This window comes from Capra hircus, chromosome 14, assembly GCF_001704415.2.
Source record: "Capra hircus breed San Clemente chromosome 14, ASM170441v1, whole genome shotgun sequence".
NCBI lineage: Eukaryota > Metazoa > Chordata > Mammalia > Artiodactyla > Bovidae > Capra > Capra hircus.
In genome coordinates this window covers 9,896,132-9,919,335 of record NC_030821.1, presented here as the reverse complement: position 1 = coordinate 9,919,335, position 23,204 = coordinate 9,896,132, and the positions used below count along the sequence as shown (strand labels likewise).

The following is a 23,204-nucleotide window of genomic DNA, read 5'->3' as shown; positions in this document are numbered from 1 at the left end:
TTGCTGTGGGAAGGGCCACACCCTTTGATGAAGCTGGGGATGGTAAGAAATACTAGATGGACAGAAACGTGTGGCCAATTTGAGAGTCGTATAGGATGAAGAGTCTGAGGAATGCTTGGAGATGGAGCCATTTGGGAGATCCCCAGAGTGTAACAAGATGTTGTCTTTCCATGAGGAAATCCAGCAGGTTCTTTATCCACAGTGTGGGCTGATGAAATGTGTGTGCTCTTGGGGGGGCGGGTGTCGGGGGGGAGGGCAAGGTGGTGGTGGTGGGGTTTCCTGTAAAGGGAGGGGAACGTGTGAATACATGTGCAGTGATTTGCTTTTTCCAACTACTTCATTAGGATTCTGTCATGCAAACTTAAGGCATTTACCCTTTCGATGCACATATGTACATCCCATTAATGTTAATAGGAGTTGCAGCAGGTAAGAGAGCAGTGTGTACCTTTGGGTTGTGCAGGAGCCCAGCTCCAGGAAATTGATTCCATTCTTTGCAAAGAATAAAGACATTGGGACTTTGCAGTGGAGAGTTCTGTAGGAATGATTTTCAAAGCTTATTTTTCATATTATATTTATGGAAGCAATGTCAATATTTTATGTGTTTGTCTACCACTCCAGCAAAAAGTATATAATCATTTAAATAATTGGATTAGCCTGGTGCGCCTTGTGATGGAGCTGGCATCACCATGATCTATTATGCACTAGCATAAGTAGCTCTGCCATAAGTGTTATGTGTATCCTCAGGCATTGCATGTTTATTTATGTATCAGCCTGCTGCACTTCTTTCAGAGTCTTTCCCTTTCAACATCAGTATAAAGATGAGAAAAGAAAACATGTAAATATAATTTAAGCCGCAGTCAACGTTTCTGACTGGTGTCCTCCTCCACTGACAAACTTCAGGTATCCTCTTTCAAGCTTCAGCTTTCTGGAAGTTCTGTCTACCTAGAGCTTTCTTATTATGCGAGTAACGTTATGCGAGTAACGTTACTGCCAGTTACAGTATTAGGCCTTAGCAGCAGGGAGTGTATAACGTGAGAAAAACCTGGAGGACTTTGAAAAGTGTCTGGGGAGAGTTGTGGCTTGCAGGTGGTGGCACCAGGAATTAAAGAGCAAAGTAGTAAGAAAGTGGCGTTGGTGCCTCGTGCTGAGTGTGCCCAGTAAATGTGGAGTGAAAACAGTAAGAAAAAAAGCAGATCCGTGAGAAAAGAGACTGGGAGGAAGTGAATTACTCCAGAAAGGAGAAGGGAAAGGCCCAAATTTATTAGTAACTGTGGACACGTGTTAATTGATCATCAGGAATCAAAATAGGACATTTTGGTATATATAACAGATAAAAAAAGCCACAGTATTCCAAAATTTTAGTAGTCTGGTGCCTGCAGTTAAGAGTAATTTTAGTAAAAGTCAGAAGTGAAATTTCCATACAGAGTAAGAATTCTTCGGTTGAGTTTTGTAGGTTTTAACTACTGTGCAGTGCATTTCAAAATGTACAGAATTACATTCTATTCTGCTGCCTGGTCTTGTGAAGCAGGAGGAGAAGGGGGTTCATGACCACGAAACCCAGTAGGGTCAGAGTGAACCAGTAATTTAAAAATGTTTATTGTTACAAAAGCATATACGCTGTGCTGGGTATTATTTGAAGAAATAAAGCAGTTTTGGAATGAAAAGTTTAATGGAATCAGTGGTAGTTAAACATCTTTTTTTGTGTAAGTTTGAATTTGTTTATAAAGGTGGCAAATTAGTATGTATGGATAGATTTTACTAATTTTCAATGTGGAGAGAGAGAAGTGGAGAGTCTGTTAGAGATAAAAGTCCTGTGGGGGGAGGTGGGGTGGGGGAGAATATGATGAAAAGATTCTGGGATTTTTTTTTTTATTATTATTATTGCTGTGTATTTGCTCCACCTGGTGGATTTTGTTGAAAGTGTTTTAATCCATGTTAATGAGAAGACTACCCTGCACACAGTTTATAGTAAGATGAATCTTTTGTTTTATTTTTGTTGCTGTGAAAAATAGTTTAATTGCTATCAAGGTCAAAAACATTTCTATCTTTTGTTCAGCACTTTCATTGTATTGAAAGTAATATTTATTGTTTATTCTGGTTCAAAAATGTAATACATGCTCGCTTTAGAAGATTTGGAAAATAGAGAAAAATTAAAAGAGGAACATAAACATGATTTATAGTTTCATCACCCAGAACCATTGCATTATTTTGAGAATAGAAGTTTTCAGAAGAGGACCACTTTGCATTTACATTTAGTTAAAGATGTGTGGGATGTTAAACGCTTACTTTGCCAAAGTGTGATTAATGATGATGATTATATTATTTTTGGACAAATGCTGCCTTTCGAATTCCTAAACTCTGAAAAAAAAGATCGGTGTTTTGTAGGAATTGCATTTGTTGAGCTACATGTCTGCTGAAAGCAAAGGTCGTAGAGATAAAGGTACCTTGTGCATTCACAGGGCTGTCCATAGGGGTGATGGGCTCTGTGGTCTGTTGGGCTTACACAGATTGCTTTCTTTCGAAAACTTAAGGATTCAGTTGTGCTTTGATCATCTTATTGCTTTCCTTAGGTTATTCTTTTTTTCTTCTTTGGACTCCAAAAGCTCTGTAACAGAAGGTGAAGTTTTGAAAACAGTGTCTCCATATGCAAGGGATTTGGAGACCTTTTTATTGTCTTTAAAATTGTCATTCATAGTCCTCATTAGCATTTATTGTTGCAAGCGTACAAGCAGAAAATGTGAAATTGGTATGTCATGAATAGCCCCACAGAGCTCTGGAGCCCTCCGATTGCCTGCAGTGTGGTGTGGGCTGGGCTTCCAGGGAAAGCTGTCCAGATGGCTGCCTGCACAGAGCAGAGCTGCAGGTTTTTGTCTCTGCTGCTGGGAGGAGGGAAAGTTCATTGGAGCATACGCCATCACCCTTGCTTTTAACAAAACTAACTAGCCATTAGTCAGGATGGGGAGCTGGTGACATTGAAACAAAGGTTTTCCATATAGTGTTATAGTCCTTGTCAAATGGTAAGGGATGGGTATAGTTAGAGTGTCTTTTATATTAATTGAGTGATTTTTGTAGGTAAGAGACATTCAAGGAAACTAAATGGCAACTTATTGGCAGATTTTACATGTAAGTAGAGAGTGATTGTTTTCATAGGAAAATGCTTTTGTATGAAGAGGCAGAATTGATATAGCTAATACACAGCCTTGTGGATTACTAAGGAAGTGTTTTACTTTAAAGTTTTAAAAATAATTTAACCCTTTGCTGGTGCCTGTGGATTAATCTGCACTTAATGATGCTGTGTTTGGAGCTTGCAGTTAAATAATGCAACGTGCAGACAATGCAAGTGTTAAAGCTTTTATCATTTCAGAATTATTTTGATAGTAGATATTGAAAATCAAAGCTTGTTGGCGAAAAAGAACTTCAGTATATTGCAATATTTTAAAGACCTCAGCAATGTTAGAAACAGTTCACAGTAATTATGAAGACAGATTTTATTTATTTGTGGCATGTGATATTTTATCTTAAACAGATTTCGTTTTACAGAAATATATATACATGGTCCCTCCATACTTAAATATACTGATACATGTCTTTTCATTCATATGTAGAGGATATTTCACCCAGAGTTGAGAATCAAAAAATAGTGCCTAAAAAATTGTTGGAAGGTTATAACTAGCATTGTATTCTCTATATATTGAAGATGGTTAAAAAAAAAGAAATCAGACATTGTGGCTTATCAGCTTAGGTCATCGCTATTGTTTAAAAGTATGTTATGATTGGAATCTTCAAATCACAGTTTAGAGCACATTAACTCACTCTGACTGATTGGAGAGACAGAAATCAAAGGGTCCTGAGTCCTCTGGTTTGACAAGTCACAGGTGAAGGCGAGGGGTCATGACTTCTAGCTCTTGACCTGCCACTTGCTCTGGTAGAGTTGGATTTTTTGACAGACCATACAGCATGTTCTCCATGAAACACTGTTTCGTATGGTACTTTGTCATCTAGTTGCAAAAGATCCAAGCAGCTGTGATGTCTGGTATAATCACCTATTAAGACAAGCTTCCTCTATCCAGCATGTTTTCTTTTACTTGATTCCACCTTATTGCCCCACTTAGGCCCTCTTGGACAGCCCCAAATAACCCTTTGACCCCGTGATGTTTATATAACCTTCAAATTCTCAAGCTGGCCATCACGTCTCCTGGTGCTTTTTGTGATTTAGCAAAGTTCTTGTGAGCCCTTCTGTGGGCTGGCTGAGGGGAGATACAGGTGTTTGCCAGTCCTTTCCCCCAAAGGAAGTATCTGAGGGAAATAGTGTGAATGTGTCTGGTTGTTTACAGCCAGTATTTATATTAAGGAGTTTAAAAGTGGCAGATTTCCTCTTACCTTTATAAAATACTTCACTGAACTTTTTAACTTAATTTTTTTTTTTTCTGTCCCACTCATCTCTTTCTGGTTGGCTGCATCTGACGTTGTAGCCTAACTGTATAAACATAAAACCGTTTGTTTTCCTTACAGACAGTGTATTATTGGATTTATCTTTGTCAGGAGACAACCTATTAGGGCCTTTATTTAATACAGTTTCAGATGTCTTTCAGTGGCAGAAACAAATTAATGTACATTTTTATTAGGTGTTGTATCTATTTAATTGACTGTCAAAGTGATGAGAAGTTAGGAAATCATCCAAAAGAGAGGTCCATCTTAGCCCAACAGCTCACACATTAGGTAGGTTTGCCCTGTCAGTGGGATGCCTTTAGAAAACACTAATAGCTTCCAGCTGGGTGGAAAATCAAAACCTTTGGGGTCTGACAAAACTAGCAGATTTGAATTTGAAAGCAGAGCTAATGCCTCCATTTTATTTTTTACCACTCGCCCATAAAACATTATTTTCCAATATGTCAGCCTCATTTGGTGGCCAGTGGTCTGAAATTGAAAGTGGAACAAGCAAGCGGAGAGATCTGGACATTAGTGAGTCCGCCCTTTCAAGCTGGTGTGCCACTTTGTGGACGGGTCTTCCCTAAGAGCAGGGGGGTCTTAATGACCATTCATCAATGCCCGTTGGCTGATCACTGAGTGCCTTCCCATTCAGTTTATCAAGTCTTGCACATAAAAAGTCAGAATCAGCCTTCTTCAGCTTTGTTAAAGGCAACTAGGAGTAAAATGCTCCATTTGAATCCATTTTGCCCTTGTTTTTTCACTTTGTTAATGCAGCCCTGCTTAAATGAGTGCTTTTATTGGGTCAGTTAGAATATCTGAAACTATTAATTCTCTTGTATTGAATAGCTGGTGGCAGACCAGAGCAGATGGGGTAGGAAGGTATTTGGTTGGGTGTATTGCTTTCAATTAGGATCAATGAGGTTTCAGCTCCTTTGAATTAACTCACTTAATACCCACTGTGTGAAGTCACAGTGTATCACAACAGCCTGCTCGAAGCAAGTGGAAAGTTAAGAAGACCTGTGGATAAGCTTTAACTCAAACTCTCCCTTCCCCATGTAGAGAGCTTTCATTAACTGCAGACAGTGTCAGAAGATTCTTAGTCCCTGTTGGTAAGTTAGGTTTGAACTAAGGAAAAGTCTATAAGATAGGGATGGTCTGTTTTGGAAACAAGTGAGAAACACCTTAGAGTAATAAAATGCCGTAATGTCTTTCTAATGAGTTAAATATATTGTCAAAAATTTATGTATTATTTTGGGAGCCAGGCATTCAGTTGTTGACTAAAGTTACTGATTTGGAAGGTGATTTTCTTAGATGGCACTCTTTAAAAAAATTGCCTTGTTCTTAATTAAAAGGCCTGTGTTAACTAACATGGCTCTTCTAAGGATGATACTTAGTCAGCAGTGAAGTCTTTTGTTTTGAATATATTTTAATTTTAAAAAATCTGTTTCCTAGTGGTAATTCAAAACAGTGTTTTGCGTCAGAGAAAACTTATACAATAGATATTCTTTTTTTCCCACTCACGTATATAAATGGATTCATCATGTTATTGATTATCTATTTTTGTTTTACAATTTGGATTCTAGAGATATTGGCTCCTTGTACTCTTTTTTTTTTTTTTTTAATTAAAGGGAAAATGATTTCTGTTTAAGTAAGTGTATAGAACTATGTATCCAGGCTTCCCCGTCCAGGGAGAACTGCCAAGTGAGGTTGGTGCTTTGCTTGCCTCCATGACTCAAAGGATAAGAGGAGGAAGCTGGTTCCTGGAGAAAATGCTGAACTAGCCTCAGGTGCACGCACACTCTCTGAGGCCTGTTCTGCAATCAGACTTCTAGGTGAGAATCTCCAGGGATCCAGGTTTTGTTGACGTGGATCAATTTAAAGTGGCAATTACTGTAGTCAGATAACAGCTTAAAAAGCTTTTTTACACATAGAAAAGATACATAATCACATGGCATATGGAAGTTCAATTTTCTGAGCTGTGGTATAGGAACTTGCAGTGTACCGATATTAAGACCCAGTTTTAAAACCGGATATCATCCAGTTTTCTTCAAGTGTATTGCATTTCTGTCCTGTGATTTTCTGTTTTAGAAGTGATTCACCATGCATATTGATGAAAGTTGGGTTTCCCCACTGTGAAAATGTTCTCTTTCTAACTTAGGTATGGTATTAAAAAAAAAAAAATCAGTGCCATGTAGCATTGAGTGGCTTTAAAAAAATACTCTCTTTAAGAATGAAAACCTACAGATTTAGAATGCTGGATTTCATATAGGTCCTTACAGCAGGAGTTAATTGATTATCACACTCATGCCTGCTATAAAGCTTTCTGTCATAAGAATGTTTGAGATCAGTGCGTAACTGTTCTGAAATCCATTACACAGAACCTCATTACAAGTGACATCTAACTAAGATGAACAAAAAGATTGGCCTCATAAATAGAGTGCAATATACTATTAGTGACAGAATGGAGTAATCATTATGAATTGTAGTCTTTTTACAAGTTGTCTCTTGACAGTGATGGATTTTTGAGGGGTTCACTCGATGAAGCAGCACTTCGTATTGGGGGGCTGTAGAAGTTCTTATTGATTGGCACTGTTTAGCAAGGATGATCTATTTTTAGTTTGTGCAGGGTATGTGTGTGTGCGCTTTGAAGCAGGTTGTGTGCATTCTTGGCTAGAGGTGTAGGAAGAGGGAGGAGGCAGAAGTCAAGAGTCACTGCCTCTGATTTCAGATGGGTTTGTTTTTATGCTTTCTTTGAGGCAGCACGTAGGGGGAAAATCAATCTGATAAGGGCCAGAAGCATATGGAAAGGGTAGAATAGGCACGGGACGAGCTAAAGACTGTGAAGGCAGGGCAAGAGTTAAAGGGGATGCTCCTGGCGGTCTATTCATTGAGCTTGCAGGCTGGTCAGAGGCTCCTGAGTGGAGTTGTTTCTGTTTATACTGGATTGAACAGCCACTGGAAAGGTAAAGCCCGAGGGCTCTGTCTCATCATGTGCCGTGCTGTTAAAACAAACACACAGAAACCTAGGAAAGATGTGCCAGTGTTAAATGGAGGAAGAGTTTTAGAGGTGAACAGAATTTTCCTTCTGCCTGGCATTTTTGTGTGTGCAGAAAAGGCACGCAAGGCAGGCAGGCATATGTTTCTCCTATGAGGCAAGGATGTTTTACAAAGGACTAAAGAGGGACTGCTGAGAGGAAAATAGCCGGCTTTAGATAAAGCACTCTAACAAAGGCTCGTAGTTTTATATATCATGGTGTCCATTAAAGCTTAATAGGGAAGAGTCCATTGAACCTGGCTGGGTATGTGTTATTCATGGGAGGGATAAACATTTAAGAGCGTGCAAAAAAAAATCAGAAAGCAGGAGGACATGATTGTTCAGCTTTTGAAAAGGCTTTACAGTGAAGATTTTGTTTTCATCTCCTATGGATCTCTATGCAAGGTAGAGGAGAGTAAGCTAAGCATGTTTGGAGCATATCAACGCAGGGATCCCAGGGGGTTAAAAGCGCGCTAGTAAAATAAAAGTGGTCTGCTTCTGCTTCTCCAAAGTGTTCTATTTTACACACACTACTGAGAAGCTGACAAAGGGAATGATCCTGATACTTTTGTTCCGTCTGATAAACTGGCACAGTCTACAGGGTCTTGGAACAGTTTTTTTATGCTGTTTTGGATTTCCAGTTCAATAAACAAGCTTCGAGGTCCCTGCCTCCGTTTGTTTGTTTGTTTGTTTGTAATAAAGTGCCCAGTGATGGGGTTGTTAACCTGTGAACGTGTAAGGGACAGCTCTCCTTGTGAGCCGTGGGATTGGGGTGGCGGGGGCAGGTCGCCTTTCTCTTCTTTCCGGCAAGATAAGGGTTAACTTGCAAGGGGCTGGGGGGGGGGTTGGGTGGTGGGGAATGAATTATTCAGCATTTAGCTTATCATTCTGCATTTTTACTTTCCTGTTCTTGGGTGCTCTGGAACTTGCCGAGAGAGGGCCGGGGGTACGGGGAGGCCGGGGTGGCCCACACGCCCCTGTCATTGTTCTGCCTGGAGAGACGGGGCTGGGTTCAAGGCCACATGCGCTCCTGTCATCATCCACATTGCTGCTCCGAGTGCAATCCGGAGTGTCAGCTCTCCATCTGTCCCCGCCTGGCAGGCGCACGCGCCCAGCACCCCGCCTCGGGCTCCGGCGCCCCGGCCCCCCTGCCGGCCCCCCGCGCTCTGCCGCCCCGATTCCTGGACGGGAGGCATGAGCCCCGCGCGCGCTTCCTCTTAGTGCAGAGTCAGAGCGAGCCACTCGGTGTGGACGCTGCATTCAGGAATGCCCGGTGAGTGAGCCCCGCTCCGCTTTCTCTCTGTGGTTTGTCGAAGGAAGCAGGCTTACTTTTCATTACTGCTCGGAAAAGAACCTTCTGCCCACAGCGGGCTGTATCTTAAGGTGGGCAGGCAGAGGCTGGGGCAGTGACCGAGGTGGATGGTGGCATTAAAAAACAGCCATCAGAATCTGGGTCCAGGGCTCCAAGGGGTGGAAGCCTCGCCTTTAAGACGTGGGAGGTGTGTTTTCAAGACTGAGGGCAAGTCCAGCCACGTTATCTGTTGGCCAGAGCAATTCACTCGAGGGATTTAGCTTCAAGTAAGAAGGATGTTTTCTGCTGTGGATTTGGCGACTGTCATCTGTGCCTCGTGTCCTGGACATTTCATCTGTGGTGGGAGTGTGCAGCTTATGGTGGAACCCTGGGATAAGGTCTCTTTTGAAAACTGTTTATGTCAGAGAAAGTGAAGGGAGCTTTAGGGACTACCGATTATTTCAGTCTTGTCCTAAATTGCAGCGCTGAGATGTCATCAGGCAAATAATTGAAATCGGTTAATTAAAAATAGAAAGTCTGCTGAATTACTGACGCTGTTGTGGTCCTGGAAATTTAATGTATGTTAATTTCCTCTGAAAAATATTATTTTTGGAGCCCAGAGTGTTTCTGCGATCGTTGCCAGTGAAGGCTCTGCTTGAGAACAGAGAAGCTTGGTACAAGCCTGTCGGGGCAAGGGTGTTTCTGTTATTCTCAGGAACGGTCTGGACTGCCCTTTGCCTACTTTGAGTAGCAGATCCTAGATTAAAAAGACAAGGCAGAGAGAGATCCTCCAGCTGGCTGATTTGTGTGGGTTTTTTGGGCAGGACAGGCAGAAGAGGCTGTGCTTGGCCACAGGGTTTGTACACCTCACAGATGGTGTTTTGAAACAGTATCTGCCAGTTTTCTCCAACCACAGTTGTGTGTAGGTATCGCCAGTTGTTTGAAGAATCTTTTTCCCTTTAGAATGTGTCTTGTAAGTCCTCATCAGCGAGGATGCATTTGTGACTGAACTGCACCTTTTCATTCGTTCCGTGGACGAGGGATGTGTGTAGCTGAAATATGGGAAAAATCAATTTTCAAAAAGACAATGACTGAGGTCTCTGAAAGGTCATTTTAACTCTTTCAGCACTCATCTTGATTTATATGCACCAAGCAGCTGAAGATGTAATGTGCATGGAGTATGTGATATGGAAGCTGTGTGGAAAAAGTGCTTGTGTTTTTTTATTTAGCCTGAGTATTGTATAGCTTCATCTGATTTTTATGTCATCAGTCAAATCTAACTTGTTTTTATGCTTTTAATAAATATGTGTTAAATGATCTGATCTGTCAGCATTTTGTAGAGTCTGAATTTTGTTTTGGTAAAACAGAACTGCATAATAACCCAAAGCCATTTGTGAATGATGACAAGTGAAAGAGATTAGGTAGGACCCTTGCTATCCCATATTAATTACGTGATTTTAAAGTATTCTTTGGAACATCCTTATTTAAAATGCATTGAACCGTATTTAAGGTTTTAGAATCATTGATAAGTGTGGTTTAGTCATTAATATCTGACTAGTTCTAAAGCAGTAACCTGAAGTGTAGGCAGTGTTTCTCACTCTCTCTTGCTCATCAACTATGTTAGAAAACCTTGTACTTGGATGCGGAGAACATATTAACGCTGTGACTGCAAGCTTGTGCCAAAATGGTGACACTTGAGCACTTCTGACACTTGGCTATTTTTGACACCCGTCTGCATTTTTTAACCACTACTATCGGACAGACTACCTCTTAATAATGTTTCTAGCATATTATTGTCCATACATATGTACTTATATTAATGGGCATTTTTACCATCTGGGACAGATTTTTTACTTTTGAGTAAGACAATATGTGTACAAGATTAAAAGGACGTATTTCTGGTAATCTGATATTGTCACTATTCTAAATCTATATTAACATTTATCATCATCCTCATCACTGTTATCTTTCTTCCATAGGACAGGTGTCAGAATTGGCTCCTGGCTGTCCAAACTTGATGTAACAATTCTCAGATCTAGGACCTTTTTCATAAAAATGGGGGAGATCCCTGGAAATAGATGTGTACAAACTGAATTTATTCAAAGATATACCAGTCTGTGGGGATGGGTAGGTAAAGTCTTGGTTTCAGGGCTTTTATAACTTTGTCCATTTAAAAACAAAACAAAGCGAAAAACAACGCACTTTAGCTATTGATAGCATGCTATTTCAAAAGGAACCAGGAAAAGTCGAAGAGAAGGCCATACGTGCTTTTAAAGAAATAGATGATACTATTTTTATGATTTAACTCAATATAAGGAAATATCATTTTACTGCCTGTCACTTAGTAACAACTAGATCCTTGTGTTTAAGGGAAGAAAAATGTTTGCTTATGAGGAGGCTAGGAGACTCTGGGAATTACAGTATTTCAGGAGGAGATGGCTCTGAGCTTTCTGAAACATTTATATTTTTATCAATCTTGGTATAATATTATCAAAGAACATATGTTGACCTACAAAATACTTTCAGGACTGTTGCCTTAAAAGGACAATAAGTGAGCACAGTCTGTGTAGCCCAGAAATAGTGCTGTTCTTTCAGAAGATGGCTAGCATTAGGTCAGACCACCCTTTCTCAATGTTCTCAATGGTCCTGCTCTCCAGATGTGACTGGAACTTTTTTTAAGTTCAAGTTTCCAAAAAAAAAAAGAAAAAAAGGTTTGTTTTCAAAATCTGGTTTTACTTAAGACAGCTCCATCCTGGAGTGCATTTCATAAATTGCCCACATATTTTTCTTAGCAGAGAACTTAACTGGCTGTAATTTTTAACACATGGCCACATCATGTGATATTTTCAAAACACTTACACATAGCTTTAAGAAGGTCCCTGCAGAAATGATCCATCCTCTCACAGCCGGCCCTTTTTTTTTTTTTTTTTTTAAACAGCATATCTGCATTTTCCATTTAGGAGAGCTATATATTATTAGCTTACATTTTTGGGTAGTAAAACAGTACATTGCTGATTGTAAAACATGGACTTTATTATCTGCTGAAAATTGATTTGGCATTTATAGCCACTGTGTACTAGACTGTTTTTCTGTTTTTAACATCAATGCTTGCAAGCGATGATTTGTGTAAAAAACAGAAATGAAATTGCCATGGACAGACAACTGCTAGTGTCCTTCGTAAGTGAACTTTTGGATAATGCACCTGGTTATTAGTTTCTTTTAATAGATGCATCTAAATGCTGTTGTACAAGAACGAGAAACACAGCAGCCCATGTACTGTCACTGTGCTTTACCTTGCAAGTTGATTTGCCATTGTTTTAGGCTAACTCTTTGCTGTAGCACACAAGCCTCCTGCTAGCTATTAAAGACAGCTAGCTATATCAGCAGCAAATATCCAATTATAAATGTAGATTGTGCAGACATTACTTTTTTTGTAGCAGGCATTTAGAAGTTCCAGCTTCTTTTCAAACCCTGGCACCAGTTCCCTTTTTCTTTTTAAATTATTTTCTGTTAATATTTCTGAGTATTTGACCTTTTAGTTCTATGTATTTTAAAATAATATTTGGAAATTTTTACAAGGCATCTTCCTGCACAGTTAATAATAGTCTATTGAGAAAAAGATAATATTTTTTAGAATAAACACTTGTTTAATAGGCATTATATCATCCAGAAATGTTTATTCACTGTTTCATCCCTACACTGATATTTGAGGTTTGCAAAGGAGATGCTGTAAAACCATATTCTGAACAGACTTTGGAATCATCAAAGGAACAAAATACATTTGAGAGCCGGAAGATTGATCTTGAAAGTGCCTTCAGTTTACAGGTGTTGAAACTGAGGCTCAGGTGATTTTGTAAAGTAAGTAGATTCTCGCAGTCCACTCGTCGTACCATGCTGCTTCTAAATCTCAAGTGCACGTTCAGTCACATTGCCATCTTGGTGTCAGTCATCCTTCGTTGCCTTTTACTTTCTACCCTGGATTTCTCTTACCATGTGCTCTCTCCCTGTCCACTCCACGGCCTCAGGTCCTTGTGGGGGAAAACTCTGTAACAGTAATCACTTGACCTGTGGCAAAGGTGTGCCATCAAATGTATCTTATAGTTGTTTGGAAGTTAGAGAGCCTAAATATGGTTAATTATTGAGTATTGAGCAGATCGAATAATCTTCTTAGTAAGGATGTGACGACTGAGGGCATTCAGGTAGTGGACTTTTGTGGGTTGCTGAAAAATGTACCAGGGGCCAAATAACTCTGGTTCAGTCTCTTCCCATGCCATGCCTTCAAGGAATTTTGAGTTCTTATGCTCCAGGCAGAGAAGTAAACAGTAGTTATGATATGGAATAGCAAGAGCCTAGAGACAGGTGCAGGAACCCAGAGGCAGGTAGTACCTGATGGGATTAGGAGTCAAGCACAGAGGGGGAGGGCATGTGGACCGTGGGCTTATGGGCCTTGACTGTCTCCTGCTTCTCCAGATTGGATCTCTGTTAATGGTACTTAATTTTTAGTTTGCTGTTCTTATACTGAGGACAGGATACTGATTTTTGTTTATTAAGTTTTAATAGCTCTGTGTGACAGTGGGTACGGCATTGCTCGAAAGCAATTTCTTTGTGTACAGTTGTGGTTCTTTGGTGGCTGACAGTGTCTAGTGGAATACATCATTAACTTAAATGACTCATAACTTGAGAACAATAGGATTTCACACCTGACCAAGAAGCAGGTTTATCTGGCTGGCTTTCTCAAACAGCTGTTTGCATTAATTAATATTAATGTAAATGTACTTTCTGAGAATGTCTAGCTTAATTATGTTTTTCAACCCATAGAGTTCCAATCAAAGGAAACAGGAAATCCTCTTAATCTCAGAGGGAGTGTATAACTGCCATCTCTGAACAGAATAAATCTCTGATAGTATAGTAAGCCTTTTATTGAAAGCCTGTACAGCCAGGCCCCAAGGCTAGGCACCTTGTATACTTGAACTAAGTCTCACAGTTCTGCAAAGGGTTTCTGTGACCATGACGTCTGTTAATATCGGAAATCCAAAGAGCAGGTAAATTAAGCATTTTCCCCGAAGACACATAGATATCATTAAATGGCAGAGAAGGGATTCTCTCTGGTCTGTCAGCTGATTTTTTTATTCCTTTTTTAAAACTTTTCTTTGTTTATTTATTTTCGGCTGTGCTAGGTCGGCCTTGCTGCCCCCTTGTAGTTGCGGTGCACGGCCTTGTCATGGAGGTGGCATCTTTCGTTGCAGAGTATGGCCTCTAGGGCTTGCAGGCTTCAGGAGTTGTGGCCCATGGGCTCAGTAGTTGTGACTTGCAGGCTCTTGGGCTTAGTTACCTTGGGGCATGTGAAATCTTCCTGGACCAGAAATTGAACGCATGTCCCTTGCATTGGCAGGTGGGTTTTTAATCATTGGAACACCAGGGAAGTCCTTGTTTTCTCTTTTTTTAAAGGAAGGGTGAGTGTGTTGTGTTTGGTGAGAGGATGTTTTGTAATGGAAGCTAGGTGGAAATGTTTGAAGAGGAATGTTTGAATTTGGAGTAGAGTAGCAGAGAAGGTGGAGTTCTCGGTGCTGGAAACTAAAAATGGAAAACCATTAGCCTCAGTTGTCAAGAGTGATCTTGGGTAAAACAGGTTAGGAGAGTAGTTATTTCTCTGTGTATTTCTACGCTTGAGAGAATGCAATGGGGAGTAATAGGCATCAGGGGACTAATGTCCTTATTTTGAAAAGTCTAATAGAAATTGTAAATTGACTTCCTGATGAAGCCGTGTAGGTTAACTAAGATATCACCTTTCTAGGCTTTTGACATGGTGTAATTCTGGCTATCTTTTGTTGATCAGAACCTCAGATGGAGTATTTTCTGTGTTTTGGACGATAGTAGGAAAATGGAAATCAAATGATGTGTTCAACACGTGGGCAAACAAAATTGTTGAATATTGTGTGGTTAAAATTTGTCATGAAAGTCGCTCAGTCGTATCCGACTCTTTGCCACCCCATGGAATGCTCCAGGCTAGAATACTGGAGTGGGTAGCCTTTCCCTTCTCAAGGGGATCTTCCCAACCCAGGGATTGAACCCAGGTCTCCCACACTGCAGGGGGACTCTTTACCGGCTGAGCAACAAGGGAAAAATATCAAAACTCTTGGTCATGAGGCTGCTGGGCACCCATGTTCTGCCCCAGGAGGTTCTAGGCAGGCAGACTGTTAGCAGAAAATGAGCACGCTGTAGGAAAGCACATTAACTTTTTCACCATGCCCCTACCCCCCCACCTTCTAAAAAAAAAGCAGTTGATTTAAAAATTGTGGGCGGTTTTCCCTAGAAGATTTCACTTCTGTTTTCCACATTTCTCTTTTAAGGGCTAAGTGATAAGTGCAGTCTGTAAAAAGTCTCACTTTATTAGAGGGATTCTTTTAATTCTGTGTGGTTTATTAACATCGTACCGTGTACTTTGATGCTTATGCAAGAAAGTAAATTTGAAAGTACCGATGAGAACATGATGCTGTAAAGAGTTTGGCCTTAAGAGCTATGTAATTAGATAGGCAGAAATGCTCTTTAGGAAGAAGGGATGTTAGAGGGTGTCTTTATCATGTGTTTATGGCTTTAACAAGAGTCTTAAAGAGTTTGACAAAATAAACAGACCATTCTTAATAATCAGGGATGATTGTGATGGGGTGCTAAGTTATTTAGAACTTTGGGAAAGACAGTTGCACTTCTGAGCATATCATTCCTATACATTTGAACTTTGCATGATTTAAACTTCCGTGCCTTCCTCCGGACTTGTTTGGTTTAATGATGCTTGAGTTATTGGGAGGAAAATGCATAATAAAATTTGAGGGTCCTGTGGTAACAATTTATATATTCTTTCATTTGAAATGCTTAACATGTGTCCCGACAAAGGTATGGCTGGAACAAAGAAAGGCCTTGATTCTGACACTTTCCCTGTGAAATAGGCATTGTTTCCTCTTTATAATGTTTCTGTCTGAACCTGCATACTCACACTTATGGCAACATCTCATTTGAAAGGTCTGTTAATATTTATTTTTTTCTTTCTTTCTGCTCTAGTATTAGTTGTATGAGACAGCCTAGAGACAGGAAAATATTAAGGAATCAAAGTGAAGATTTTTTTTGTCCATAGAAAGCACTTTATTTTCTTCCAGTCTTTCTGCAGTGTTCTTACTCATTGGTTTATAGAATACAGAATAATAGAAACCAGAGGTAAAACCTCACTTGTCAATTACCCAAGCATTCTCTTGTATACCAGTGTTTGCTTGTGTGTGCTATGCTTAGTCGCTCAGTTGTGTCCAGCTCTTTGAGACCCCGTGGACTGTAGCCCTCCCAGGCTCCTCTGTCCATGTGGATTCTCCAGGCAAGAATATCGGAGTTGCCATGCTCCTCTCCAGGTCATCTTCCCAAGCCAGGGATCGAACTCAGGTCTCCCACATTGCTGGCTGATTCTTTAGCATCTCAGCCACCAGGGAAGCTTGCTGGTTATGAAATATCAAAAAAAAAATGGTATATATAGATGTGATCAAGCTTTCACAGATTTTTCAAGTTTTTGTACAATTTAGGAGTCTTTCTAAAGAACTTTGCTGGAAAAAAAAAAGTTACCTGTTGTTATTTAACTATTTGTTACATAGAGGAATATCTTTCTGGGTGTTTCCCCACCCCCCTCCTTTTGGTCCCAACTTTTAGCACATCTTATTACCTGGTTTTTTTTCTTTTTTTTTCTCATTTTTAATTCACTCCTTTCAGAGTCTGGAGAACTAGTTAAAATCTCTGAATCTGCTACTTACTCCCTGTTGTTTTGGGCAAGTAACATAATTTCCCAGGTGAAGAATGTCTTTCTACTTATTTTTCATCTATATTTTACTCATATATTCTGGGGATAAAGCCTTTTGGTACTTTGGTAGATTTTGCTTCATATGTTCTGTGGGTAAAGCATATTGGTGTGATGTTAATATACCTATTCCTAAAACTTCTTAGAGAATCAAACCATTTTGTAGTGTTTTCCAGAAAGCAAAAGGGTATCTCTTTAAGCCCCAAAGTTGGTTCTGTTTACTTGTTTAAAATTTCTACGCCTGTTGGTCAGTTATTTTGAATGGCCCTGGTCTTTTAGCTTTCAGCTATGTTCTTTATCAGTTTGTGCTGGACATGCTGTAGCTTTTGCTTTATGATTTGAGTTTATATTATAAACAATAATATATGTTGTGTTTATGAGGCCAGAGAGCGCAGGACATCGGGAATGTCAGTGGCTGAGTGTAAGTCAGACTTCTTCCGCTTCGTGGTATCACCAGGAACAAGCAAGTCGTTTCACTGTCTGTCTGAGAGTCACTTTCCTTGTCTGAGAAGCAAGGATTCTGCTTTGCTGACTTCTGTTTTGCAGTATGGTGGTAGTGATTATGATTGTTAGCATGCTCTGTCTCCTTGAAAAGCAGAGTACAGGACTTTTACGTATAAGCAGTAAAGATTAAAGTCAGACAGTGATACGCTCTGGACTTAAAGCATAGGGGAGAGTTTTTCAATGACCCAGAAGGACTCTAGGGTGTTGTGCTTGTGAGTTTTGTCTATAGTCAGTAGAATTTTCTCTCCCTTCTGCCTACCCTCTTTCTGTTCCTGTGCCCACACGTCGACCCATTCCAGTAATTGGCTAGCTTGAAAACCATATAACCTAAGTTAGAGTGGTGAGTAAAATCGTGAAGTGAATGCTTAGTTGAAAATGTGGAAAGCCCATCTTGTTCTGTTTTGTGTTCCCCCAGATGTTAACTAGTGGCGGTTTTAATTTCTGGAGTCATTTTAGGTGTCTCTGAGACTTTTCCTCCTGACTGATTTTCATTTCTCTTAGCAGGAGACATTGCCCGGAGAGCTGAATTCTAACCTCTTACGTATTCCAGGATACAGACTCTTCCTTGTTTAAAATAATAGACATTTTAAGTGTCATCAGCTCTTCTTGGTAAAGCTGCCATTTGCTTTAAGATCTTGACTTCCTAGTTCTAAAACTTCTGTTCCAGGCTACCCATGAGGTAGGAGGCAGAGAGTAAGGAATCAGGAAATGTTTGCTTAATGAATAAGTGAGGATGAGAGGTGGACTGGGATTCACAGGGATCTTAAAGGAAAGAAAGAATGCACAAAGCAAGTTAAATATGAGGCGGGGGGGAAATTAAGTAAATCTTATAGAAATTTTTGGTAAATGGTATTTAATAATCAGGCATTTTCTTTGAGCTATGGAAAGATCATAAATTAATTTTTTTGGCCATATACAACTTTCTTGGCAGCTAGCTGCATATTAGTTAAAATTGCATGTATTATAAATCTGATAATTTATGATCACATTTACTAAAAGTATGATACAGTCTATAACACTTAAAAAAAAGCACTCTCTGACATAATTACTGACATTAGAAACCAAGTCCAGGGCTTTTGGCAGTTGTAATATTTGGGGAAATTAGTGCTTCCTCTGCCTGGGCACTTGCCTGCAGTTTGGGAGGATGGGTGTAAGGTGTCAGGGGTCCAGCAGACAAAATGAGTAGGATTCTGTGAGCTGAGTTGCTCAGTTGCGACCCTATGGATTGCAGCTCACCAGACTTCTCTGTCCATGGAATTTTCAGGCAAGAATACGGGAGTGTGGCTTGTCATTTCCCACTCCAGGGAATCTTCTCGACCCTGGGAGGCCTAACAAAAGACAAATATTAAGAAATATTTTCACCTTTTCAGTTGCATGGTAAATTCTATGAACAGTTTCTTCTGCCAATAATCTCAGATGAGTAGCAGTTGAATAGTCTGATAAGATTTATCATAAAGACTCCAGAGAGATTACTAAAATAATTCATGCAGTGCTTGATACATAATTGTTTAAAAAACATATAACTTCTATAATAGTGGAGCTTTCTTTAAATATTTTGCCCTCTTATATTTGTTTCTAAATATACATTGAATCCTTTGAAAGGGATAGGAGGGCAGGTTTGAGTCTCAGAGACTATCACTTTGGAAGAATATTCTTGCTAATTTAACACATATTTTATGTCTCTTAATTTGTGCCTTAAAAAATTTATAGAAGATTATTGTAGCTTATCCACTGAGTGGCTGTTTTTACAAGGATATTGCTGATACTCTGCATGGATTACAGACTTTCCAAGGGTCTTTGTGCACTTTGGAAATGTGGTATAGAATGATGTAATGAAGTGGTTCTTAAAGTGGTTTCATGGACTACCAATATCATTATCACCCAGGAACTTATTGGAAACACCCATTTTCTGCCCCTCTGCAGACTTAATCAAAAACTGAGGTAGCCCCGCAATGTGTGTTTGAACAAGCTCTCAGAGGATTCTGAAGCAGATTCAAATTAGACATTTGTAAATCATAACTTTTTGTCTCCTTGGGTAGTCCAGAGAAAATACCCATTTGTTTTTTATCATGGAAGTCACAATGAATGGAAATCAAGGTGATTTATTTGTTTTAAATGATGTACTTTAAAAACAAAGAGATAACAAAGAGCATGTTTGTTCAGAGCCTTGGGTTTCTAATAGCATATTTGGGTGCCCACACATTACACCTGAATTGAATGAGATAGGTAAGAGAAGGTGCATTTCAAGCCAATTCTGGGATGTTTATTTGTTCTGATAGTTACTTGTAAAGACATGCATATATTTCATTGCGCTCAGGTACCATTTGTAATGCCCTTGCCTTGTTTTGAGGCCAGCTTCTGATTGTTCAGAATTTTGTGAGTTTAGCTTGATCATCTTTAGAGACAATTTAGGCAGACCCCAATTTCACAATAATATTAGTCATCTAGAAAGTTTAGATATATCACAGTATTGAATTTTTCTGTGTTGAATGTAAATAAGGGGTCCGTGTGATTACGAACGTTCCATCAGTACTGCCTGGAAAGGATTTATTTCTTGCATCGCCTATATCTGCTGCTGTTCTCTTTTGTGCGTGGTGTGCCTTCAGTAAGCGCAGTCTGACACGCTTTGTGGCCTTTGCCTCCTGTGATAAAATAGATTGAAATGATTCCTGACACCATCTGGTGAAGAGGAGCAGCCCTGGAGGACTGTGCTTTGAGAGAAAGTAACTGAATGCTAAGAAATGTGGAAGTCTAGGGACACTGGCGAAGGATTTTTTTTTTTTTTTTTAAAGAGCATGAACATTAATACATCTTCTTGAGGTTTGATGGGACATGTACTGCCTACTGTCCCATCTGGTGCTTATGATAGCATGGCATATTAGCATGCTGCAAGTTCATAATGTATTCAGGGGGAGGAAACATCCCTTGCATACCAATTGAGGCATCCTCTCTTCAGAACTGCTTTTGAATTTCAATGATGTTTATATCTTCCAAGCCGTGACTTAACCGAGCATTTCCGTGCGAAGGAATAACATGAGTGAGTGCGAGAGAGAGAGAGAAAGAGGCTGTGTCTTCATGGTCTCTCCTATTCCCTCATTAATTTATCTTCCTCCCTTTTTTTCTTGATGAAATTATAAGTAGTTATTAATATTAGGTTTTGTGACTTTTAATCCTTTCTGTTTTGAAACCGCATAATATTTCATTATTATCTCATTTATGGCACTGAAAACAGTTTGCCTTGTGAAATTGTGTAGCTGTCCCCTTGTAGACAGAACACCTTCAAGGGTCAGGCCTGTGTATAATTATGTATGTGTTTCTGTGGCCCCTAGAGCTTGGTCATTCACTAAAAAAAATATCTACTGAGCTCACACTGTGGGTGTGATACTGTTGTAGGTACTGAGTAAGACTAGTGGGTCTTTCCTCTCAGAGCCTTTGTATTTTAGTTGGTAAGAGGCAAACGGTAAACAAAGAAACAGATAACATCTCCAATATAATGTCTCTTCACTATCTCATTCAATTTAGCTGTAAAGTGTGGGCATCCAAATATGCTACTAGAAACCAAGGTTCTGATCCAAGGCATTTTTTATCATTTCTTGAGTATCATTTTTAAAGTACATCATTTAAAACAAATTACCTTGATTTCCATTCATTGGGACCTTCATGATAAAACACAAATGGGCATTTTCTCTGGACTACACAAGGAGACAAAAAGTTATGGATGAAAGTGAAAGTCGCTCAGTTGTGTCCGACTCTTTGCGACCCCACAGACTATACAGTCCATGGAATTCTCCAGGCCAGAATACTGGAGTGGGTAGCCTTTCCCTTTTCTAGGGGATCTTCCCAACCCAGGGATAGAATCCAGGTCTCCTGCATTGCAGGCAGATTCTTTACCGGCTGAGCCACAAGGGAAGCTCGAGAATACTGGAGTGGGTAGGCTATCCCTTCTCCAGCGGATCTTCCTGACCCAGGAATTGAACCAGGGTCTCCTGCCCTGGTGGCTCACATAGTAAAGCGTCTGTCTACAATGCGGGAGACCTGGGTTTGATCCCTGGGTTAGGAAGAGTCCCTGGAGAAGGAAATGGCAACCCACTCCAGTACTCTTGCCTAGAAAATCCCATGGACGGAGGAGCCTTGTGTCCATGGGGTTGCAACGAGTCAGACACAACTGAGCAATTTCACTTTCTTTCTTTCTTTCTCCTGCATTGCAGGTGGATGCTTTACCAACTGAGCTATCAGGGAAGCCCATTGTACTTATGGATAAGTACAATGAAAATCCATGCCAGCTGCAGGGTAGGTGAGTGGGGCCACTTATTTAGATTGGATTGTCAAGAAAGGCCCTTTTAAGGAGGTAGCATTTTTGCAGAGACCTGAAGGATCTGAAGAGTTAGTGGCAGAGGAAGAGAAAGTCCAAAAGTCCTGGGTTAAAATATGATTGGCATTTTCAAAGATAGTTTGAGCCAAGTTCAGGGGTTAGTCCATTGCTAGGCATTGGGATTTTATTCTTAATGTGTCAGAAGCCATCAAAAGTGACTTAACAGTACATTTCAAAAGGGTAAATTGAGCTGCTACGTGTCATGTTCTGAAGCACTAAACAACTATCAGAGGAGTGAGATGTGCCTTAAGTCCATTGAGGTACTTTGTAGAATTGCAATTAGCATGAATTTTAGAATCAGAAAACACGTTTCTTGGATTCTGACCTTGATGTTTGACTCTGAGCAGCTTCTTAGCCTTTTTTAGCTCATGTCTTCTCATCTGTTGAAAGGGAAAGCTAGCACCTAAAATTATGGTATTATTGTGAAAATTAAGTGAGGTAATTCATTTAAAAGAACCAGCATAGGGCCACGTTCTTAAGAGGAGCCTGCTCTACCATTGACACACATAATAATCATAATAAAACATTTGGGATGGTTTCGAGGAATATTGAAACAGTTGGCATCATCTTGTTGGGAATCCTTTTCTGGGACTGTTATCTTCTTAATAAAAACACTGTTAACATATTGCTAGGGCGGCAGTGCGCAGCATCTGTGGTCTGTCCCTTTTGGTCTAGAATCATGTACCGAAGGAAACTAGAGGAATTCTGTGGCAAAGTCCACGAAACAACCTGGGATTTTTTTTTTTTTTAATTTAAAATGTTTTTATAGGTAACACTCTTATTTTTCTGTCTCTCCTTTTTTGTTTTTTTTTTGAGAAATTTTAACATGAGGAAATCAAATTGCATTCTGGAGAGATAATGGTGGTTATATCAAGGATATTATAAAAAGAGTTTTAATTCATAAAGCAGTAATGGTTTATTAATTGCATAGTTGTTAGATACAAACCTTTTGAAAGGAATTTCTAATGCACACAAATGGTGAAAATCAGAAGCTCCATAGTTTTTGCATGCATGAAAAACTTAATTGCAAGAAGCAATTCTGTGACGATTTTCATTTAGCCTGTGAGGCAGTGTTAAGATTTTCAAACTTTCTGCAGAAGAAATTGTGGGGTTGGGGATAAGGGTAACAAGATGTTGCTTGTGGCTGAATGTCTACAGAGAGTTCCAAGTTACCATTGTCTTGGATATAATTTTATCAGATATATAGATTGGTTGAGTTATTCTTTAAACTCACTACCCACTTTTGCAATTATGTATGTATTTTTGGCTAGAGGTTCTCCGCTCCTCAATCTGTAGATTTTTTTTTTTTTTGTAACTATCCATCCTCCTCCACCCAGCATCAGGAAAACAAATAATGCGTAAGGAATGTGGAGGGGGAGGTAGTGTGGGTAATTCAGGCAAGTTTCGTCAGCACTTAACCAGATTCTTGGAATGTTTTCTGATGTCCGACAGAACTGTACAGAGCTGTTGACAGCTGCGTGTTGAGTCACATTTATTGCTGCTGTGCTCTGGTTGGAGTGTGAGAAGGAAGGAGGGAAGGTTGAAGAACTGAAGAAGTTCGGGAGGTGGAACCACAGTTCTGAAGGAGGCAGCTGGCTGTTGGCTCCTAAGACAGATCCTTTTCCTTCCTTAAGCCCCGGTTGCATTCTTAACAGCCGCATCTTTCAAAAGTGATGGGGTCTGCACGCCTCTAGGAAAATTCAGAGGGGATCCTTTCCTCACTGAGAAATAGCCTTACAGA

The 23,204-nt window shown here is 39.8% G+C and overlaps 1 protein-coding gene across 7 annotated transcripts in view; it reads left to right on the top strand.

Annotated features, from left to right (window-relative positions):
• RUNX1T1 (RUNX1 translocation partner 1) overlaps positions 1-23,204 on the top strand; it is a 153,798-nt gene that overhangs the window by 31,129 nt on the left and 99,465 nt on the right. The window contains exon 1 of one of the 7 annotated variants that reach the window (XM_018058203.1): positions 8,333-8,738. The exons of 5 other annotated variants lie outside the window; for them this stretch is intronic. In XM_018058203.1, coding sequence (XP_017913692.1) covers positions 8,732-8,738 — 7 coding nt within the window. In that variant the 5' untranslated portion in view covers positions 8,333-8,731. Of the gene's footprint in view, positions 1-8,332; positions 8,739-8,782; positions 9,155-23,204 lie in introns of those variants that run through there. One more of the 7 variants, XM_018058206.1, reaches the window with a different exon arrangement.